We start from the raw sequence: 22,773 nt of genomic DNA on the forward strand, positions 1-22,773 counted from the left end.
ATTTGTAATAATTTGAAAATACACCAAATACATTATTTAAAAACATTAAATGCTTTACTGGTCTGTATACATTGGCAGTTACACAATGGGCGGTCGCTGGGTGAGGGTGATGGTTGGTGCCAATGAGCTGTCACTGCCTGGAGGTGGTGCTGCTGTTGCCCAGGGCTGGGTGGGGAGCTGGGCTCTGGGGGGTGCCCGGCTCACAGGGGCTGGGCTCAGGACTGTGAGGAGATGGGGTCGGAGGTTGTCTGGCTCAGAGGGGCTCACCTCAGAGCTGGGGGTCTGGGGTGGGGGGATGGGGTCGGGGGTGCCCAGCTCAGAGGGGCTGGGCTCGGAGCTGGGGGTCAGGGCTGTGTGGGGAATGGGGTCAGGGAGGAGTCCGGATCAGAAGGGCTGGGCTCGGAGCTGGGGGTCAGGGCTGTGAGGGGAATGGGGTGAGGGGGGTGTCCGGATCAGAGGGGCTGGGCTCAGAGCTGGGGGTCAGGGCTGGGGGGAATGGGGTCAGGGAGGTGTCCGGATCAGAAGGGCTGGGCTAGGAGCTGGGGGTCAGGGCTGTGAGGGGAATGGGGTGAGGGGGGTGTCTGGATCAGAGGGGCTGGGCTCGGAGCTGGGGGTCAGGGCTGTGGGAGGAATGAGGTCAGGGGGGTGCCCAGCTCAAAGGGACTGGGCTCAGAGCTGGGGGTCAGGGCAGTGGGGGATGGGGTCGGGGGTGCCCAGCTCAGAGGGGCTGGGCTCAGAGCTGGGGGTCAGGGCTGTGGGGGGAATGGGGTGAGGGGGGTGCCCAGCTCAGAGGGGCTGGGCTCGGAGCTGGAGGTCAGGGCTGGGCCTGGGGGGTAATGGGGTCAGGGGGTGCCTGACAAACACCTCCCTGAGACCCCCCCAATCCAACCCCCCTTCCCTGGCCCCTGACCGCCCCCCCCACAGAACCTGTGCCCCCTCCTGCCCCCTGAGTGTCCCTGGGACTCCCTGCCCCTTAGCCACCCCCGCCCCGGCTGCTTACCCCCGGCTCACAGCGCAGCAGCCGCATGGCTCCGGAGGGGGCTGAGCTCTTCCCCGCTCAGAGCCGCGTGGGGAGGGGGCGGGGCCAAGAGCTCCAGGCTGAGCTCAGCTGCCTCTCCTCGGCCCGGAGCTTGTAGCCCCGCCCCCTGACCACGCAGCTCTGAGCGGGGCGGAGCTCAGCCCCCCCCCCCGCCCCAGCCAAGCTGCTGCTGGGCTGTTTAGGACCGGGGGAACAAGCGGAGGAGGAGCGGCCCGTCCCCTGCAGCCAGGCGGGGCCGCGCTACCGGTAAGGGGCCCCCCCTCTCCCCCAAGCGGAGCCGGTAGCGCGGCCCTGCCCGGCTGCAGCCTTTTGCCGCCCCATATATTTTGCCGCCCTAGGCAGCAGCTTGTTTTGCTGGTGCCTAGAGCCGCCCCTGGATGGGGGATGACGTGCCCCCACATCAGGTCTCACCCTGATCTCTAACAGAGATTGGCTTAAACCCTGAAACATGAGTTTTCTTCTCCCTTTTTGCTGACATTAATTACTATAACTCTGAGCGCTACAGCTGTACGTGGACCACAGCTCTCTGTTGGCCTGTCCGCAATGATGCCCAGGTTCCTTTCCTTTCCAGAGAATTTAGAACTCTGCAAGGTGTCTGAATCATAGTAGAGCTGGAAGGGACCTCGAGAGGTCATCCAACCCATCCCCCAACACTAAGGCAAGAGGAAATACATCCCTGACAGAAGTTTGTCTAACCTGTTCTTAAAAATCTCCGATGACGGGGATTCTACAACATCCCTTGATAACCTGTTCCAACGTTAACTACCCTCATAGTTAGACAGTTTTTCCTAACATCTCTCACCTAACTCTCCCTTGCTGCAGATTAAGCCCATTACTTTTTGTCCCACCTTCAGTGGACATGGAGAACAATTCAACACAGACCTCTTTATAACAGCCCTTCGTATATTTGAAGTCTGTTCTCATGTCCCCATGCAGTTGTCGCTGGGATCATTTCACCTTGAACGGTCCCTTGAAATACGTGTTAACTACTATGCTAAACCATCTGTTCCACCTTGTATTTAGCTGTGACACTCTGAGTATATTTCCCAGGCCTGAAGAAGAGCTCAAGAATATCTCTCTCACCAACAGAAGCTGGTCCAATAAAAGGTATTACCTCACCTACCTTGTCTCTCTCATGTCTCCACTCAGTCTTCTTTTCTCAAGACTAAACAGGCAGGTTTCTAAACCTTTCCTCACAAGTCAGGGTTTCTAAACCTTTTACCATTTCTGCTACCCTTTCTGGACTCTCTCCAATTTGTCCACATCTTTCTTAAAGTGTGGCACCCAGAACTGGACCCAATACTCCAGCTGAGGTCTCACCAGAGCTGAGGAGACAATTACTCCTGTTGATACACTCCAGAAGGGTATTAGCCTTTTTCACAACTCGATCACGGTGTTGGCTCATACTCAATTTGTGATCCATTACAATCCCCAGATCCTTTTCTGCAGTACTCACCACCTAGCCAATTAGTCCCCATTTTGTAGCTGTGTATTTGATTTTTTCCTTTGTAAGTGCAGTACTTTCCACTTGTCTTTATTGAATTTCATCTTGTTGCTTTCAGACCAATTCCCCAATTTATTAAGGTCATTCTGTACTCTACTCCTGTCCTCCAAAGTACATGCAACCCCTCCCAGCTTGATGGCGTCTGCAAATTTTAAAAGCATTTCTCTACTCCGTTATCTAAGTCATTAATGAAAATGTTGAATATCGGACCCAGGACTGAACTGTGCAAAGACTCCAGTACACGCGTCCTCCTAGTTTGATTGTGAACCCTTGATAACTACTCAGAGTACAGTTTTCCAACCAGTTTTGCCCCCACTGTATAGTAATTTCATTTAGATCACGTTTCCCTAGTTTGTTTACGAGAGTGTCATGTAAGACTGTGTCAAAAGCCTTACTAAAATCAAGATAGATCACATCTATTGCTTCCTCCCTATCCACTAGGCCTGTAACTCTGTCAAAGAAAGTCAGGTTGGTTTGGCATTATTTGTTCTTCACAAATCAACCCTGGCTACCCCTTATAACCCTATAATCCTCGAGGTGCATAACTGATAGCCTGACTTCTATGGGACAAATAATGAAGCAGACTGGTCTGTAATTTCTCTTTGTTCCCCTTTTTAAAGACAGGTACTGTTTGCTCTTCTCCAGTCCTCTGGGACCTCACCCATTCTCCAAATGTTCTGCAAGGTAATTGCTAATGGTTCTGAGATTGCTCCAGCCAGTTCCTTATATACCCCAGGGTGAATTTCAAAGGGCCCAGCTGACTAGAACACATCTAATTTATCTGAATATTCTCTAATCCATTCTTTCCCTATTCTGGCTTGTGTTCCTTCCCCCGTGTGGTTAATATTAATTGTGTTAAGTATCCGGTCAACAATTAACCTTTTCAGTGAAAACTGAAGCAAAATAGGCATTGAATAGCTCAGCCTTCCTGGTGTTGTCCATTATTAGCTCTCCTTCCCTGCTAAGTAGAGGGCCTACACTTTTCTTCATCTTTTTCTTGCTCCTAAAGTATTTATAAAACTTCTTCTTATCGACTCCTGTGTCCCTTGCTAGGTGTAACTCATTCTGTGGCTTAGCTTTTCTGATTTTATCCCTACCTCCAGGGTCAACTATTTCTTTGCATTTGTCAACATTGCAAATCATCTGCCATCACGTTGCCCACACACCCAACTTGGTTAAGTCCCACTGAAGTTCCCTGCAGTCCGCTCTGGACTTGACTAACCTAGATAACTAACTATACCCGAGCCTGGATATAACCCCTGTCCTGCAGTGCCCCAATTCTCCTCAGTATCAAGCCACACCAGATACTGGAACACACACTCATTTATGTAGCAGAGTGCTAAATACATATACAGCCCTACGCTAGCAACCTGTCTGAGACAGAGACATAACCAATCCTCCAGCACATACAGTACCCTTAGACATACAATCCCTTTACTTCCAGATGCACAGCTAAGTAGAAAGTCCCTGCCTGCTTTACTGGGGTACAACTCCTTCCTCTCTACCTGTGCTCACATTTCAGGCCCGCCTGCACTACAAAGCAGCACGTCAAAACCAAGTGGTAATTGGGTCTCGTGGCATGGTGGTACATGAAGTGTAGATGAGCCTTTAGTAATGCAGCCTGGGGTCTACACACAGGGCTCTAGAGCAGAGGTGGGCAAACTACGGCCCGTGGGCCACGTCCAGCCTGCGGGACCATCCTGCCCAGCCACTGAGCTCCCGCCCGGGGAGCCTAGTCCCCGGCCCCTCCCCCGCTGTCCCTCCTCCCCCGCAGCCACGCCACTGCGCGGGCCGCACTCTGGGCAGCCGCTCCTGCTAGGCAGCATGGGGAGCGCAGCTGGCTCTGGCCGGGTGTCGCGGATGCGAACTCCTGGTGCTGGTAAGGGGGCAGGGAGGTTGGGTAAGGGGGCAGAGCGTCCTGGGGGGCAGTCAGGGAGGAGGGGGTGGTTGGATGGAGTGGAGGTTCTGGGGGGGCGGTCAGGGGACAAGGAACAGGGAGGGTTGGGAGTGGGAGTCCCGGGGGCCTGTCAGGGGGCAGGGATGTGGATAGGGGTTGGGAGGGCAGTCAGGGGACAGGGAGCAGGGGGGTTGGATAAGGAGGTGGGATCCTGGGGGGGAAATTGGGGCAGGGGGTCCCGGGAGGGGGTGATCAGGGGACGAGGAGCAGAGGGCGGTTGGATGGGGGTGGGAATCCCGGGGGGGGGGCTGTCAGGGGTCGAGGGTGTGGATAGGGGTCGGGGCAGTCAGGGGACAGGGAGCAGGGGGATTGGATAGGGGACGGGGGTCCCGGGAGGGGGCGGACAGGGGACAAGGAGCGAGGGGGGGGGGTTGGATGGGTCGGGGGTTCTGACGGGGGCAGTCAGGGGGTGGGAATTGGGAGGGGGTGAATAGGGGGCAGGGGCCAGGCTGTTTGGGGAGGCACAGCCTTCTCTATCCGGCCCACCTTGCATTGCGCAACTCCGATGTGGCCCTTGGGCCAAAAAGTTTGCCCACCCCTGCTCTAGGGCCACATTGGGCTGGGAACTCACCGAGAAAGATGTTCTTCCCTCAGGGCCTGGATCACGATGCGCGTGATATTTATAGACATGACACAGAAAGGGAAATTCTGGAAAAGAAACAGAATGAAACCAGCAATTCCACCCCCGTTTTCCCGGATAAGGCCCCTCTTCCCTCCAGCACCTGGACAATGTCCTTCCTTGGGTCTCTGTTCTAGTTAGAGATGAGCCCAGATCTAAACCCTGGATACTGTAAATTCATTGGGGCCGGGGCCGCCTTTTTGTTCGGTTTGTACAGCATCTACTACAGTGGGACCCTGATCCATGACTGGGGCTCCTAGGCACTCTGATGTTATCAATAAATACGGATACAGACTCGGGTCAGAGTTTGCAGCTCAAACCCCTTTCTATTGGGCCAAACCCAATCAGCCCTGACCCTCAGTTTGGCTCCAGTTATTGAACCCACATTTTAATCTGAGGGTTTGGTTCCACCCATTCCCATTATGAAGATATAAAGTTTGGATCTGGATTAACAGATTCCTAGACCAGAAGGGACCATTGTGGTCTTCTAGTCCGACCACCTGTATAACGCAGGCCATTGAATTCCCCCCCAAATAATTCCTAGAGCAGATCTTTTAGGAAAACATTCAATCCTGATTTTAAAATGGCACTGATGGAGAATCCACCACGGCCCTTGGTAAATTGTTCCAGTGGTTAGTTACTCTCCCTGTTAAAAATTAGTGCCTTATTTCCTGTCTGAATTTGTCTAGCTTCAACTTCCAGCCATTTGGATCAGGTTATAACTTTGTCTGCTTGACTGAAGAGCCTACGACCAAACAGAGCTGGGGTTTGGTTCTGGCATATGATTTGAGCCTGTCTTTGATTAAAACATCTTCTCCCTCACCAAAACAGAATAAGCAATGATGGGTGTAAAACAAGTGAATAAAATTAACACACACCATGGGGAACATTTTATAAGTGAGAATTGTTTGGCTAATGGGACTAAAGTTTGGCTAAAGGGAGGCTGTGGAATTGGCAACATCAGATTTATTCAAGGTGGAGAGTAGCCAACATCTTTCAGTGCTGTGGAAAGACAACACCATTGATCAGAAACTGGATGAAGCAGAGAATCTGGGACGTGAAAGAGTTTTCCGAGCAGCCAATTGAAGAGCAGGATCCCACGCTTACCTTTCCCTGAATTTAATAATAATAAATAAATACCAATCCAGAGTCAGAGTTGAAGAGGGAAGGACATGCCTGTGATTCATGCTGGGACAGCTTGAAAACGTCTCGAGCTAGGGGTAATGTCCGAGAGTCCATTACAAAATACAGAATTTGCATTAACCCGAGCAATCCAGTCCCACGCAGGTCTGTCCCAGGATCCATACCTTTAATATAAAAACATACAGCCAGGTAAGCTGTGCATGTTCCTGTCCTGAATCACTCAGTATATGCTCTCCCTGTCTTATTACATGCCTGCTTTGGAGCACGATATATATTCTGACAAACCCTTTCCATTGCCAGTCCTTATGGTTGCTGAGAAAACCTCAAAAATATCAACCAAATATTCAGGCAAGTGATACCTGCCTGAATTTGCAGTCAGCCTGCAACAAGTGGTGTGAACTGTCCCATTCATCTCGTGGAATTGGCATTTTTCCCCAATCAGCAACTGAATTCTGCATTTCCACCATGGAATTCACCATTTTGCTGCAAATGGGCACCCAATATATTGTCTCCCTCATCTGCCAGGACCTACCCGCAGCTGCTCTTGCTCTCTAGTTTTCACATCCAGGAGAAGTTAACTGGATGCCAGGGCAGGCTTCCCACACTGCTCCATGGAGCCAGGCAGTAAAGGAGTCACAACCTCCCTCCCTTTCTTACCTTTTCCCTCTCTCCTCTGTGGATCCACCATCTGCAGATCAACTTTCCCCGCCGGTGGGCTCAGGCCCAAGCATGCACCAGAATGCTTTTTAGCCACTTGATGCCTCAGAAGAGTTGCCACACCAGCTAGCAAAGGATTCTGGGACATGCCCATGGCCATTAAAAGGAGGGAGTAGTGAGCCATTTGGAGACCAAATGGGGAAAAAAAGGGGTTGGTGCTTTGTTTGATTTGAGTTTTTATGATGACTAATGAGGTGATTGCATTTTGTTGTTTGGTAGGTAGGTTGCTAAGAGTTTGGTTTTTAATGCTTATTTTTTAGATTATAGAATTCAGCTCTTCTCCATCCTATCTAGCCTGGAAGACTCTGGATAACTGGAGATCATTTTTTACAAAAGAATCCACTGAATTCTTCAAGCAAAAGCTTGTGAGTTTACAAATTCAGAGGACTGTTTTAGTAAACCGCAGAACGTTTGCGTGCCTGAATAAAACGTTTGGAACCTTAACTCAGCATCCACAACAGCTAAAGTCAGATTAATGCGGGTATAATAAGAGCTGAATGCTACTTTATAGTGGTGAAACGTAGGTACTGACAAAGTGTCTGGAGCAAAAGCTGCAAACATTGGAGATGAGGTGCCTGGGGCATATCCTAGGCATGGCAAGGATGGGTAGACTATGATATAATTACATCTGTAGAAGACTGAAAGTGACTACAATCATCAAAAGGTCCCAACTCCAACCAATGGGCCATCTTGCTAGAATGACCCTGTCCCAGCTGCCTAAAATTGTTCTCTTTGAAAGACTGCATGGAGAGAGTGTCGTGGACATCCAAGAATATAGTCGTGCCCCAGCAGGCTCAAAACAGACACGGGCGAAAGCAGCTCATAACATCGGCCTACCCAACTCGGGCGTTGGAAAAAAGGAGACAATGATGGTCACGTAGCACTCCAAACATGACACAGAAGGGACTGGTGCTGGAGGTGAATTTTCCAGCTTGGGTAGACATGTGCACACTAGCGCTGACTGAGCTCGCACACTAAAAATAGCAGCGTAACCATGGCGGCGCAGGCAGCGAGACAGGCTAGCTGCCCTGAGTACAATCCTGAGATCCTAGGTATGTACGTGAGCAGCTAGCCCGTCCCACTGCCCGCACTGCCACTTGTAGCATGTTAGCATAATCAACACTCGCATGCACACGTCCACCCCCGCAGGAAATTCCACCTCGAACTGCTGTGCCGAAGACCCCTGTGTGTCACTGTGACTAGTGAAAGCTGCCAAGCCTCGTACAGACAGGGGGAGAACATTGAATGTACTCTGTCTCTCAGATGTCTTCGACATTAAGGTAGGATCTGTTGCTGACAGTCAAGTCGAAGTAACTCCATCAACCAACAAACGTGCGACATGGGAGGACAAGGTTTCAAGAAGTTTGAGGAAAACTTTCTCCTGGGAACTATGATTAGCATATACAAATGGGCAGATATAACTACAGAAGAAACAGAAACATCGATCCCTGTTTCTTGTCATCAATGCTCTACCTCTCTCCTGTCCACCGCTTTCCATCCTTCTTCCCAACCACAGAAAAGGACCATCTGTCATGGTCTTCCCTGCCTGTCACCCACTACCTATCTCTACTTTGGTTCAGCCAACCCTCCTTACGCTACCACCATGCTAGAGATGCAATGCTGCTTAGTCCCATCCTGTCCCATTCTCCTCTCAATCGTTCACCTACTTTCAGGTAATGGAAACTAGTCCAAGAGAACAGAAGCAGTACTGCCTAGTGGACAGAGCACTGGACAAACTCAGGAGACTTGGGTTCTAGTCCCAATTCTGCAAGTGGCCTGCAGGGTGACCATGGGCAAGTCACTGCACCAGTCTCTGCCTCAGTTTCCCCATCTGTAAAATGAGGCTAAAGATGACCGTCTTTGTAAAGCGCCTGGAGATCTCTGGATGAAAAACGCTATATGAGAGCATGCTATTATTATTGTTATGTAACCAAGGAGACACAGACTGCAAGGAGTTTAAGTATAAAAACAAAAGCATATTTTATTGCAGGTGCACAAGACACAAGCTCATTTAGGGTACGCTGTATCTGCTACAACCTGTGCCAAACAACAGCATCTACACAGTACGAGGCAGCAAAGGAATTCGTGGCATCTTCTCCTTAAAACGAAAACCCCTTGGCATTTTCCCTGGTGTCACTTTATAGCACAGACTAGCAAGCAAATGTATTTACAGTATTGAACAGGCATCTGTGGCTCTGAAGGGACAACAGAATAAGCTGTCTCCATTATCTCCTTAAACACACTTCAACCTCCACCCCCAAAAGCAGAGCACAGGGGCCAGAGGATGGATACCTCCCAAAGAATCTGAAAATTAAAAAACAAAAACAAAAAACAAGGAACATCCAAGAGCATTTTAGGCTCGTCGCATGAAAAGGAGTCCATGTCTGCCAGTAAGTCCTGGCTTGCAAAGCCAGGAAAGCAGACAAGACTAAAGAAAATTAACTGGCCACTCAAACCAATATCAGGGAGTTAATCTCTGAATACAAGACAGTGAGAATTAATTTGCTCTCAGCAAGTACAACCAATGGAATTGCTACATGCAAATTAGCTGTAGAGGAAATGTGAGGATTGGTGAATTAGTTCTGATGTCACTTAACAGTTGCCCAAGTCATTTCCCTTAGGACACATCTACGCCACAAACTTTGGCCAACGCAAGTTATGCTGGCATAAAGCTGCCAGAGTTAGTATGCTGCTTGTGCGCGTGTATACTTGACTCCTTGTGTCAGCGATGTGCGTATTCACCAGGAGTACTTGTGTCGATGCACCATGGGTAGGTATCTCAGTTTGCAAATCACCATCTTCCAGCGCACTGTCTTTTGGGGTGGCCAGGAGCAAAGAGTCAGCTTCCCAGCATGCAACATTCTTCATCCCAGAATGTCATCCATATCCCATCATTTTCATGCTTTTATAAAAAATCCCATGAACCCACGTCTCTCCTCACTGTCTGCCATCTGTGACAGAAGCGTGGAGCCTGCAGAGCTCTGCTTTATTGTCATGAGAGTTGCACGCACAGGGTACACGATCCTCTGGTATTTGCAGAGACGCAAGAAGAACTGAATCAGCAGGGAATATGATGCTTTCATGGACGACAGATAGCTGTGGGACATAATGAAAGTCAGTTCAACGTGGTTACTTTCATTCACAGAGCGGCTGTAGATGGTGGAGCGCCATTTCTGGGCTGAAAAAACGAGCACGGATTGGTGGGATCGCATCATAATGCAAGTTTTTTGATAGAATGAGTAAAGACTGCAGAACTTTTGGCTGCGAAAGGCCATATTCCTGGATCTGTGTGCCACGCTCACCCCCACCCTCCAGCACAGCGGCACCAGACTGAGTGCCGCACTGACAGCGGAGAAGCAAGTGGCAATAACACTGTGGAAACTTGCAATGCCGGATTTCCACAGGTCAGCGGGAAAATCATTCTGCAGTTGGAAAATCCACAGAGGGGCTGTTGTCATGCAACTGTGCAGGGCCATTAACTGTCTCCTGCTATGCAGGACTGTGACTCTCAGCAACATGCAGCACATACTGGATGGATTTGTGGCAACTGAGTTCCTGAACTGCAGTGCAGCAATAGCTGGCATGCATATCCCTATTTTGGCACCAGCCCACCTTGCCACAGGGTATATCAACAGAAACAGGTGGAAGGTGGATGTGGAGCGGCTGTCAGTTGAATTTGAACAGCCAGACACAAGGGCTATTAAAAGTGCTCAACGTGGAGCTATACAGATCAATAAGGCCTTGAAAGAACCCTTTGCCAGTAAGCCACAATACTGCATTGTGATGGACTGTGCTCTACTTGGCCCTGCAGTTTTGGGGCCTGTTAGGTGTACATCCATGACTAGAACACCGTTGAGGCACCTATTAATTTTGCGGTGCTTGCTATACATTTACGGTTGTTATACTGTGTGTGTCACTGATTCTATGAGTTGTGTCACACATACAAAGTAAGTGGGTGATTTCAGTATCACTAGTCATTCTGCAGCTAATGTTGGGAATTAATAAAGATGAATTATTATCCAAAAAAAATGTAATTTTATTGAGTAACAAAACCTGTGCAAAAAAAACTGTGCAATTTAAAAGCATGTACATTAAAACCCTAATAAATTAACAGAACAGAGCTTAACAAGGAGAAAGAACATTCCTGTCCATTTTGGCTACACATACAGCAACTGTGGCTCTCACAGGGCAGTGTATGTGAAGCTGTGGTTGTCCTTACTGTCCGTTGGTGTATAGGGGTAGGGATGCGGCCCCTGATGCCCAGTGGAACATTTTGGGGGGAGGAGAGGCCATAGGGACGTGCTAAAATGGAATTCTCCAAGGGCTGCAGAGGGAGGCGAACCCATTATTGTTGAACCTGTAGGCCCACAAGAGTCTGCAACATCTGTGTTTGCTGCCAGAGAAGCCCCATTATGTCCTGGTGCATCTCCCTCTCCTTTGCCTGCTGGGACTCCTGGACCTCTCTCCTGTCCACTTTTTCCCTCTCCTTACAGTCTGCAATATTCACCCTCCGGGCCCTCTGCTCACAGTCTGATGCAGCACTGACTCGCAAGAGCTCGCTGAACATATCATCCCGAGTCCTCTTCTTTCTCCTCATCTGCTTCAGGCGTCCTGCATGTGTGGAGGGGGAACCCCTCAAGGCCCCGGCAGTGGCTATAGACAAAGCACACAGAGGCACCGTTGTTAGCATAGTCACAACTCCTTTCTGAACTCCTTTCCCTTGCTGCCCTGAAGTTTTAAACACAACCTGCTTATTGCAACTTCTGCTCTGGAATGCTTGTGCCCAGCGCCATTCACAGCACCAGCTGTGGTTACTATGGCCCACAAGGGGCAAGGGAAACGAGGTGAGGAGGGAATGGCTCAGTTGCATGAAACTAGGAGTACAGGGCACTGGTGCTGGATACTGGCAGCACTTTCCACAGGTGGTGGTGATTGCAGCTGACATCTGACTCCTGAGGATAACAGAGGCACAGAAAACACAGCTGCTGCTGGTGTCCCAGAGCCGCCTGAGCCCATACGCCACTGGCTTGTTTACCGCAATGGTGCCTGCAGAAGTTATCGCCGATCGGCATGGGAAAGTGTCCCCTGGCAGAGGAAAAAAAGGCTGTCATCCTAGAAACCTTTGGGAAAGGATTGCAGATACCGCCATGAAAATGTCATCAAGATCTCTCAGGAAGATTCAACAGCCATCCCTGTGTACATGAAACAAACTGCTATGCACGGCACCCACTGCCTAACTCCACAGGGGACTGAAGAGCCGATAATGACCTCTCTTGGTTGTTCTGCTACCTCTTCTGGGATGAGCAAATTAACAAAAAGTTGATAGCGATGTCCTGCTAAGTTGGGGGCACTATCCGTACATCATTGTAACGTGAAATACATTTACACACTTACCTGAAGTTCCTTCCCAGGCATTGAGTCGCCCGTGCTCAAGTGCCAGGACTGACTGGACTGTGGGGGCATCTCAAAGAGGTCCTGGATTGTGGCATAGCTGGACCCTGCTGGTTGCATGTCTCCCATCCGCCTCCTCTTCTGTGCTGTCCATGGCAGGGGTCTGTGTCTCGGACTCCTCAGCGGGACCTACAGTGGTCTGTGAGGTGGTGGTGGGCTCTCCACCAAGCATGGCATGCAGCTGTTTGTAAGAGCAGCAGGTCTGTGGCTCAGCACTAGATTGAGTGTTGGCCTCTCTGGCCTTCTGGTATGCCTGCCGCAGTTCCTTCACTTTCATATGGCACTGCTGATGATCCCTGTCGTACCCCTTCTCCTGCATCCCCCGTGCAATCTGCTCGTAGATCTCCCCATTTCTACAGCTGGTCTGTAGCTGTGCTCACACAGCCTCTTCTTCCCACAGTCCCAGGAGATCCAATATCTCCTGTCTACTCCAGGCCAGAGTGTGTCTGGAGCGCATAGCCAGCATGGGTGGCTGGGCAGTTTCATACTACAATGGAGAGCTGCTAGGTGTGATTGTCACACTGGACAATCATAGAATCATAGAATATCAGGGTTGGAAGGGACCTCAGGAGGTCATCTAGTCCAACTGCCTGCTCAAAGCAGGACCAATCCCCAGACAGATTTTTGCCCCAAATCCCTAAATGGCCCCATCAAGGATTGCACTGACAACCCAGGGTTTAGCAGGCCAATGCTCCAACCACTGAGCTATCCCTCCCGCCGGAAAAAGGCATTTCAATTAAGGCGCTGGGGAAGCCAGCCCTCCGGTCTCTATGACCCCTGGCAGTTGAGTTCACAATTGTGACCAGAGCAGTGATGGTCAAGAATTGTTGGACAGCTGCTAGAGGGTTGTTAGGTTTGACATAGGTAATGCCGTGTCTACACTCGCACTACACCGACCTCGGTTAATTGACCAGGGCTCAACACAGCTCAGGGAGGCGGTGTTACAATGGGGCGCTCGCCTCGATAGGAACCAAATGTAAGTGTAGACACATGCACAACTAGGTTGGTGCAAGGTGGCTTACATCAGCCTAACTTTGTAGCATAGACCAGCCCTTTGTCTGTCCATATTCCATATAATCATAGCAATTAGATACAACAATCATTAACAACTTTCCTTAATTACAACTTCATTTCTTCAAATGCAGGTTACGCACAAGAGTTCGATTAACTTTAACTATGTGGGGAGCTTGAAGAGTCGGTGTTATTCTGTTGTTAAACGCACTCCAGACAAAGAAAAGACTAACACATGCTACATTGCTTAAAGAATCCAGTTTTTAATAAAAGTGCAACTCTCATTAATGGATTTATTTGTAATGTCTCAGAAAATCGTCTGTAGCTGAAGATAAGTGCTGTGTTTTTTAATACACAAAACAGAGGTAGAATCCTTGCTTTATATGCACACTGAAATGCAGCCTTAGCTATGGAGTTGCAACCAGTGCCTCCCGACTAAATCAAACCCTCAGAAAAGGGCTTATTATTCAGAGATCACCAACAAACAAGCAGCAGTGGACAACCAGGAACACACGGTGAACCAGCAATGCCAGTGGCATCTCACTGGGCCAACAGTCACTGGGAAATTACTAGCTATGCCAGTGGTGGCAGCAGAAACTGGTACATCAGCATCTGACTGTCCAGCTGGCTGAGACAGTGAAAGATGCCAGATCAGCAGCTGCAATGAAAAGCACACAGTGTAGTGCAGCTGCAGGGGGATGAAGGTAACAAACCCAGAATCCTTTAAGTCGGTGTTGGGTCACTTCAGCCACAGGGCCGGAGTGATAGCTGGGGACCCCACCCTCAAAGTTCTGTACTACAGAGCCCACCCTCTCCTCACAGCCTCACCATACCTTGAAAGCCCAGCTCTTCCCAGTGGGTGCCGTAGCGGGGACAATCGAATCTGGAGCCTGTTAGTTTCTTGTAGATGGTCTGCAGGATCCTCATGTGCACTTTCTCATTATTATCCAAGCCACCTGTACGGAAAACACTGATCATCTCTCTGTGACACTGAGCATCCCTCTTCTCTAACGCACCAACATGGAGACATGGCCAAAAAAAAAAAAAAAAAAGACCCTGCAGGTTAAATGGATTCACAGAAGAACTAGACATTGATGTGGATAGCAGGAACATCCACTTAGGAAAAAACCCAAGGAGTTCTGAAAGGGATGGAAACCTCCAAGTTTTAGAGCACAAGCCAATCCTCATACTGCACAGCGTTAGAAAGAGTCTTTCCCTGTAGGTAGGTTAACAGCCTGGTGCAGGGGTTCTTTGCACCTTCCGATGACACAGCTGATGCTGGACATTGAAAAAGAGAGACTGCACAATGGAGCTCCCCAGTAAGGGTAAAGAGCCTCTGTGCAGGAAACAGAACTTTCTCGGGGGCCAGCCCCAGAATTCTGCAAGAAACTAGAGACCATCCCAATCCTCCCTACCGTCCGCTCCCAGGACGAGGTGCTTTTCTTTGGCTATGCCCTCTCTAACAGGAATACAGAGCAATGTGTGTATTTAAACTAAACAAAAAAAAACCAACCAAAACAAGCCACTTCACTATGCACAATTCTTCCTCCCTGGGAGAGGATGAGAGAACAAATACCGTGGGACAGATCAGTCAAGTTGCTTAATGCACTGCTGGAAGGTGCGCAGATACTTCGGTGGGGAGCACAGTTCAAGGACCCGAATAGAATAGAATAGAATAGAATACTGGTTTGACCCAGTGAGACAGTGCTTATGGTTCTGTGACAACAGTTCATTTAACTTGATCACAGTTTGGATCATCTATGTCCCTCTATCTATGGTACTTATCTGGCCCTCACAGACGTAGTATCTGAAATCGTTAGGATCTTTAATAGCTCCATCCTCAAACAGCCCTGTGAGGTAGGGCAGTGCTATTATCCCTATTGTACAATGGGGAACTGAGCACAGAGAGACGAAGTGACTCGCCTGAGGCCACACAGGAAGTCTGTGGCGGAGCAGGGAAGTCCCAGGCTAGCACTCTAACCACTGGACCATCCTTCCTCTTAGCACATACCAGCTAGACGTATAAAGATCACAACATCTGACTTCCCTGATTCTTTTATGAAGAGAAGAGATTTCTAAACCTGCCAAGCCCCTTCAGAGACCACCCCAAATCTTCATGTAAACAATGATCTTGGGGACCCTAGTGGGGATTTGGTACCTGATAAGCCTGACATCTCCCAGCAGGAAGCAGGTGTTTCCAGGGGTCATAGTCAAACCCTATTCAATAAAGAGACCCCAATACAAACGCTGCCTCTTTTTGCAGAAAGAATTTGTGACCCAGTGACTCAGAATGTCTGGTTTGATGGAGACGGAGGATGCTAATGAGGTGTGTAAGGAACAGGGAGAGAGGGCACAAGATGGCTCCTGAAAGTCCTCAGTCCAAGGTACGCAGGCAGGAGTGCGGGGGAAGGCACTGCGCTCCAGGACACCAGCTGAGGGGAGGGGTGGATCACACTTATATTTTGATACATAATCAAAAACAATCACCCGAGAGAGGCTGATTAAACTGGCTGGGCAGAGCTCATCCTCCTCGTTAGACGGGAATACTCACACTGGGCTATCGCCAGGGCCAGATCCCGCTCGCCTTGCAGCTGCTGATGGAGCCGCGGGGGACCGAAGAAGAAGTGAGCCATGGCAGACAGTCCTCGCCTTTGCACTGTTGGCTGGATCTTTTTCTAAGAAAAGGATGATATATAAAGAGAGGTGTCGGGGTATGTGGTGCAGTCTCCTTTGGAATCATCTGGGAGAAAACATGGCAGCAAATCTTGTTTCACAAGAGAATTTATTAATTAATTGGGTAGTGACACCAAGAGTTGAGGTTGCCTAACAGTTTCCATTATAAGACCCTGTTTTCAGTTGCCTCTGATTTTGCCAAACTTTAACCTCTCAAGATTAAATTTCCCATGCCTGGTCTTGACCTCAGACGAAAAATTTTTGCAAAGTTACAGCAAAAACATTTCAGCTGCTTCTGAAAACGAAGTTAGAAGAAAAATAGGTTGGTCAGCCAAGATTAAAAAAATTCATACAACTGTTTCTTTAAGAAGCTCTAGCATCTCTATGCTTCACGGGAAGGACTTGAAATTTGGCAGCATGGAAGATGTGGGGTCAGATGTGGGGCCTTTTGTCATCTCTATGAAAATTCACCAAGATTTAGGTGCATTACACACCTTTGTAAATCCCATTTGCACGTGCTCAGAAGAGGTTTGTAAGACTGTCGCAGCTATGTTCTGTTGCACTGAGCATGCTCTAGCCCAGAAGTGAAGGGGCTGGACATCAATCTTCCTGGAATTGCTCCTCCCAGCTTACAGGAACTGGGGCACCAACCACCAGAAGTGAGTGAAAGGCTACTCTCTCCTGTGCTACCAGTGCTCTCCCTCTTAGCGCCCAAGCTACACAGAGGAGGAAGCACTCTGACTCGAATGCAGGGTGGTAAGGGGCAGAAATAGTAGCGGGCATAAGCTGGGAAGGATAGGACCAGAGAGAGACAGACTGGAAGCGGAAAGGGGGGTGACTGGGATTGGGCAGAAGACAGCATAACAGGAAACAGGAGCAAAATGGGGGAGGCTGCCTCTGGCCAGGAAGCCCTGAGTTCTAACCTCAGCCCAGCCCACCCTACCCTCACTGTGTGGCCCTGCACAAGCCACTTCACCTCCCTGTGCCTCAGTAAAATACTCACCGCAGGGAAGCGTCCCAGGGACTACTGAGTTCCTGTCTGCACAGTGCTACGAACACGCATAACGCTACATTGTTCAATCCCAGTGGTTCGTACATACCCTGCACTCTGACAGGTCAGCTGTCTGGAAATACTGCAGTGCTTCATTGAAGGCAATCAGGGGCACGTGACCCGCAGACGTCCCCACGAGCCCTGCAAATATGAAAGAAAACGGCCCTGCCTGGGATTCACGACAAGTCTTGTTACACTGAAAGAGGCACAGCCTGCTCCACAAAAAGCCCTGCACTCCGACCAGCTTCCCTCCCCCATCGGCGATGCTAAACTTTGCCTATTGGCCTTACAGAAATGCTGTGCTCATGGCAGGCCAGGCCTCTTACTTTCCCACAAAATTTCTCTTTTGTTTTAAGATCTTCTCCAGTCGACATTTTTTTCCACCTGCGTCCAAACTTAGACCTGCATGCGTAACAGCAGGCACACAGCTTGTAGGATGTGCTGGCCACCCCACTCAATTTGCCCACGCCACTTTGGACAAGAGATGGACACGGTCACAATTTCAGATTCTCTTTACCAGGGCCCCTCCCCTGTTGGTTCATAAGAAGAGTGAGTGGGGAGAGTGGGAGCATGCTCAGAGCATCTGTGATATCCGTGGGACTTTGATCAGTGGTCACAGCCCGGAGTTTGGAAGATCATCGAGACACTGCTATTGGGAAACATTACACAGAAGGTGATCACATTTCGGAGGGGTGAGTTTCAGATGTTGGGCATGTCACCAAAACAGCCCCTCTCTTCTTGAGGAAAGTTTCGGCTACATGGAGGCACCTGTGCAGAGTCTGCATCAGACACACCGATTTGGTTCAAGGTCTACAGGCCGAATTCTCTGCTATGCCCAGTCAGTTATAAAATTATGTACCCCTGGATCTTTGCCCAGCCCTGGCATTGGCCCCTAAGAGACCGTCTTCCAGCTGAGCATAGGCAGAACACAGCACACTCTGGCCATGCCTGCTGTCCACCTCTGTGCCAGGACTGCAAGGAGAGCGGCATAGATCTCATGGCAAAAATAGTATGTGATCAGGTAATTGAAGGCTATGTCATCAGGCACACGCACAAGGTGGCAGAGGTAAGGTTGCATAGGCAATCTCAAGTCTAGCATTTCCTAACTTTTGAGGCCTTTACTTTGCAACCTTAACATCCTTTGAATGTAGATGGTTATATGCAGTATTTATAGTGAGAAGCAAAATCCTTTAGATGACTCTGAAGTCTGAACCATCAGGTTTTGCACATTCCACACCTACGTAACAACACAATGTGACTACTGTGACCCCTGCCCTGCCGGGAGTGGGTTGCATCCCTTGTTCTGTCTGGTCTTAAATTAGACACAAAGCTCTTCAAGGCAGAGATTCTCTCTCCTACTGTGTGTGTTAGTATAGCACCTAGCACAATGCAGGGCCAAGAGAAGTGGGTCCCCACAACACCACACACTCTCCAGAGACTCTCATCCTTTTTCATCTCCCACAAACCCTCTCCAACAGACACACACCCCTGCCTTTCCCTTTCAGGCAAGTGACTATCCAAACACATGCAGGTGCCTCCAGAATCCAGGCGTACACACAGACCCCTGCCCCCTCAATCCATACCCACAGAGCTTGGTACACAGGCTGCCCCTCGCACACATATGCAAGCACCCCTCCTGCCAGAGAAGGAAGAGCAGCTCCAAAGGAACCAGTGGAGTTGCACTAGCATAAAACTTGTATGAGCAAGAGGCGAATCAGGTCCTTCATCTTCACACCACACTGGGATCTTCAGAGCAAGTACAATCCGCAGTGAGTCTTCACCAGGCCAGACCTGGCAGGAAGCTGGATGGACAGACCTCACTGACTAGCTGCTTTACAAATGCTTCTTTGACACAGCCCTAGAGGCAGGCCTGCTAGTAGGGCTTGAGAGTAAGATTTGTGTCAGCATCAGCCAATGAGACACTCCATTGCCTAGGCCAGTCTCAGTCCCCGAGTCTCTCCGTGGTGTTTCACTGCCTCTGAAGACATCAATTCCCCAGCTCTGCAGCCTTACCACATGGCTAACACTGGCATCAGGACCCCAGACCAGTCACTATCTCTCTCTCTGCACTAAGATACCAAACCGTGTGCTGGTGACTGATTTAGAATAGGGGTACCATTAAAATAAACTGAAGAAAAAAAAAACCCAGGCCTAGAAACCAGAGCATCTAAAAATTTGTAACACGAAAAACTTTGGACTTTGAGTCAAATAAAAATCCCCTGACAAACCTGTGTTTGCACAAGATAATAAATGTTAACATGAAAGAATCCTATTGTGCTTTCCAAGACCCCCCTCCTAAAATATTACGAGGAAGATAATAAACACACTGATGTATAACTTCAAAATGAAGAATCGCTAATGATAAGATTTGAAAGCTTCGTTAGCTATATTTTTAGTAAACTGTAATTATAGATAGCGAATAAATATATAGATAATACACTGGCCAAGTCTTTGCCTGACATAAATGTATTTTTTGTCAATTTCTTTTTTATATAATTTGATTGTTTGTTTGAAATGATATTGTTGGCAAGATAAGTAATGGTTTGTGTTGGAAGATATAAGTAAGTGATACAAACATGTACTGTTATGATAAACAAATCCTCTCTTTTCGGGAAACTTAAACAGGGGGGACCCAGGGCAAATCAACTCAGAAACTGCAAACTTAGCAGGAAAAATGTAGACATTAGGTGATTAAAGCTTGCGCATCTTGAATGTACGGGTTATGTAAAAATCAATGGGTAATGCATTGAATGCTGATTGGAGGAAAATTAGGTAATTGAGCATGTAAAAATGCGACAATACACGTGATACAAATACATGTGAAAATGGGACAAAATCTGAAGAAACGCCAGACCAGAAACTGAGGAATGAGACAGGACCAGACCAGGAATTTGATGACCATCATGGAGGAAAAGAGGACTTCTCAGTGTCCCGGAATGTGGTAACTTGAGCACATTTACCTATATTCCGTCTTGTCTGTTATTACTTATCTGGCATAAATGTATGTCCAGACACTAAGTGACAACAATTCTATCTGAAATTGTATTAAACAAAGGCAAAACCGATTAAGCCTAAACTGGGTGGATGTGCGACTCAGTTTCCCATTCTATATTCCTGACAGTTCCCCAACTCCCTCATCATTGACAAACCATGTGTCTCCCTCTTCAGTGCCACTACGAGATTTAATTAGTACCAGCTGGCAAGGATACCAGGTAAGCACCGCTGCAGTTATCTGTACCTGACTGGAGACTTTCCACGGCCTCCCATTCTTCCTGGGCTTGCAGCACCTCTGCGCTAGGATCTGGCAAAAGAGACAAGAAAAGGGTTAGCTACAGCTGGAACTATCAGGCCAGCTATTTGCTTTGTTTCTCCATCAGCCAGCAGATAAAAAGTGCAATAGTTCCTGTGACCTTACGCTTGGCCACCTTTGGGGTCTCATTTAATTTTCCGTTTTATCACAGACCAAGTTGGGCGCGCTCCAATATAAAGCTGAACAGCAGCAGATTCCTTGACAGCTCCCGTCCTGATTATCTGCTCCTGCCCAGAGGCCTGCAGCAAACTCACCCAGTTCCACAGAGAGGAGAGAATATCAGCAAGCATAGGAGGAGATTGTGATTAGCTCTCTCAGGGGTACTGCGGGTAAGGCCCTTTCTCCACTGCACACCTGCAAAAGGGTTAGGTACAATAGTCCAAGCCACCCCAAAGGGGGCATGGAAGGAAGGGTCATGGCCCTACCAGGCAGTTCTTCTGGCCAGCCTCCACTACATCATCATGGGCGCAATGCAGTTCTGCCCCTGCCCCAACACAGGCCAGTGCCTAACAGACACAATCAGGCCCAAGGATAGTACAGGAAGTCAGAGGGGAATTCCATAGAGCCTTTTCATGTCTCACTCAACAGCCTGACTTCCCCCACACCACCCTGGACACTGCAGAAGGGAAGGAAGTACAGAGTACCACGTCTCTTCCATGAACAGGAAGAGGCCTGAACTGTGGGGGAAGAAAAACGAGAGCACAACCCCATTCACTTGATTGAGATTCCAGAGTTAAAAACGCCACTGACACAGCACCCCAGCAGAAAGGCTCGGAATCATGGCTCTGAGACATGTGCTTAGTTCACAGACAGAAAAACTGGATGTTGCTTTGGGGAGACAGGACAACAGCAGACCCACAAGTTGGAGACAGAATCTCCGAGCAGGCGGACAGGACAGAAAGCCTGACCAAAGCCTTGGAGCAATGCCATGAGGGGTCCTGGACAGTCTAGCGACAATGAGGAGAAATACTTGGCCAAGAGTATCAGGATCATGACAGTCTGAACTGGCTGAGTATAGCCAGATTCTGGCCAAGCCCGCCAGCAGAACAGACAGGATTCGCTCAGCAGGCAGAAAGAGCAGCGCCATGCTGTTACAGCCACTGTTGGAGCACGTCGGTCCCCTCCAGAACTGGAAAGCAACAGGATATTAAGTGGAAACATTCAAATACAGCTCACCAGCTTCTGTGCGCCCATTGGGTCCCTCTGCCAGAGCCTGCAGGAGCCCACTCTGCTTCAGCACCGAGATCTACGCAGAGAGAGAAAATAGTCAGGAGGAACGATGCTCTTTACACCTCCTGTAGTTTTTAAAGGATTTTTTTCTAGCCCAACATGCTGAGTGGCCCCAAACAGTAGCAGCAGAGAAGTGGGGTCTTCAGCACAGAAGGGATCTTAAAGACCTATTTCCCTCCCCACACCTGAGGTCTCCCTGAAGCCATAATGACCTGTTCTCACTTTGGGAAATATCCCAGCACGCACTATTCTTGTTACGCCACAACACCACAGAAGATGTCCAAAGCCTGGAGACACACTGTGTGCGGGGTGGTGTCCAGGAAAATGAGGGAACCCTTTGAAGGTTCTCTGTGGCTAACACAATGTGATACCCTCCCAGATCCTGCACGAGCCAAGAGACAAACTCGCAACAGCTACACAAACCTCCTGGATTGTTCCCCACGTAAAGAGCCCACAGCCACGACCCTGCTCACCCATCACAGGTTTCCCCAGCATTCCCACGCTGGAGCTGCTTGAGTTCACCCTTTCTCCTGCCATGAGACAAGCTGCACAGGGAATGGGGTAGCCAATCAGGGAGAAATAGTCTGCCCCTCATCATAAGAAGGGTTTGTAGAGGAATGGTGTCACTGCTGGAGGAAACGGGTTAGCCCACCTAAGACAAGCTGGTAAAGGAACAGGGGAGCACCTTGGAGAGTTTGGATGTACCCGCCCCGTGAAAAGAGCTGTTTGAAGAACTAGGGAGGCCCTTGTTTAGGCCTCCAGAAAAGCTGACACAGAAGGGCAGGTAGGCCTATGCTAGCGTGCTTTCCGGTACAGTAACTCCTCACTTAACATTGTAGTTCTGTTCCTGAAAAATGCCACTTTATGCAAAATGATGTTAAGCGAATCCAATTTACCCATAATGGGGGCGGGGGTTAGGTTCCAGGGAAATGTTTTTCGCCATACAAAAGCCATTATATACATATACAGAATAAGTTTTAAACAATTATAAATAAACAGTTTAATATTGTCACAGCAATGAATGATTGCGAAGCTTGGTTGAGGTGCTGGAGTCAGAGGGAGGGATAT

General features: G+C 49.1%; 1 protein-coding gene across 3 annotated transcripts in view; it reads right to left on the reverse strand.

The window, feature by feature from the left end:
* ELMOD3 (ELMO domain containing 3) overlaps positions 1-22,773 on the reverse strand; it is a 72,073-nt gene that overhangs the window by 19,230 nt on the left and 30,070 nt on the right. For all 3 annotated transcript variants that reach the window (XM_045003898.1, XM_045003897.1, XM_045003899.1), the window contains exons 3-9: positions 21,652-21,721; positions 20,404-20,466; positions 17,215-17,306; positions 15,993-16,116; positions 14,275-14,397; positions 6,296-6,426; positions 5,072-5,148 (exon numbers count right to left, since the gene is read on the reverse strand). In XM_045003898.1, the coding sequence (XP_044859833.1) occupies positions 5,072-5,148; positions 6,296-6,426; positions 14,275-14,397; positions 15,993-16,116; positions 17,215-17,306; positions 20,404-20,466; positions 21,652-21,721 (680 nt within the window). The remainder of the gene's footprint in view (positions 1-5,071; positions 5,149-6,295; positions 6,427-14,274; positions 14,398-15,992; positions 16,117-17,214; positions 17,307-20,403; positions 20,467-21,651; positions 21,722-22,773) is intronic.

Source organism: Mauremys mutica, chromosome 2 (assembly GCF_020497125.1).
Source record: "Mauremys mutica isolate MM-2020 ecotype Southern chromosome 2, ASM2049712v1, whole genome shotgun sequence".
NCBI classification, from domain to species: Eukaryota; Metazoa; Chordata; order Testudines; family Geoemydidae; genus Mauremys; species Mauremys mutica.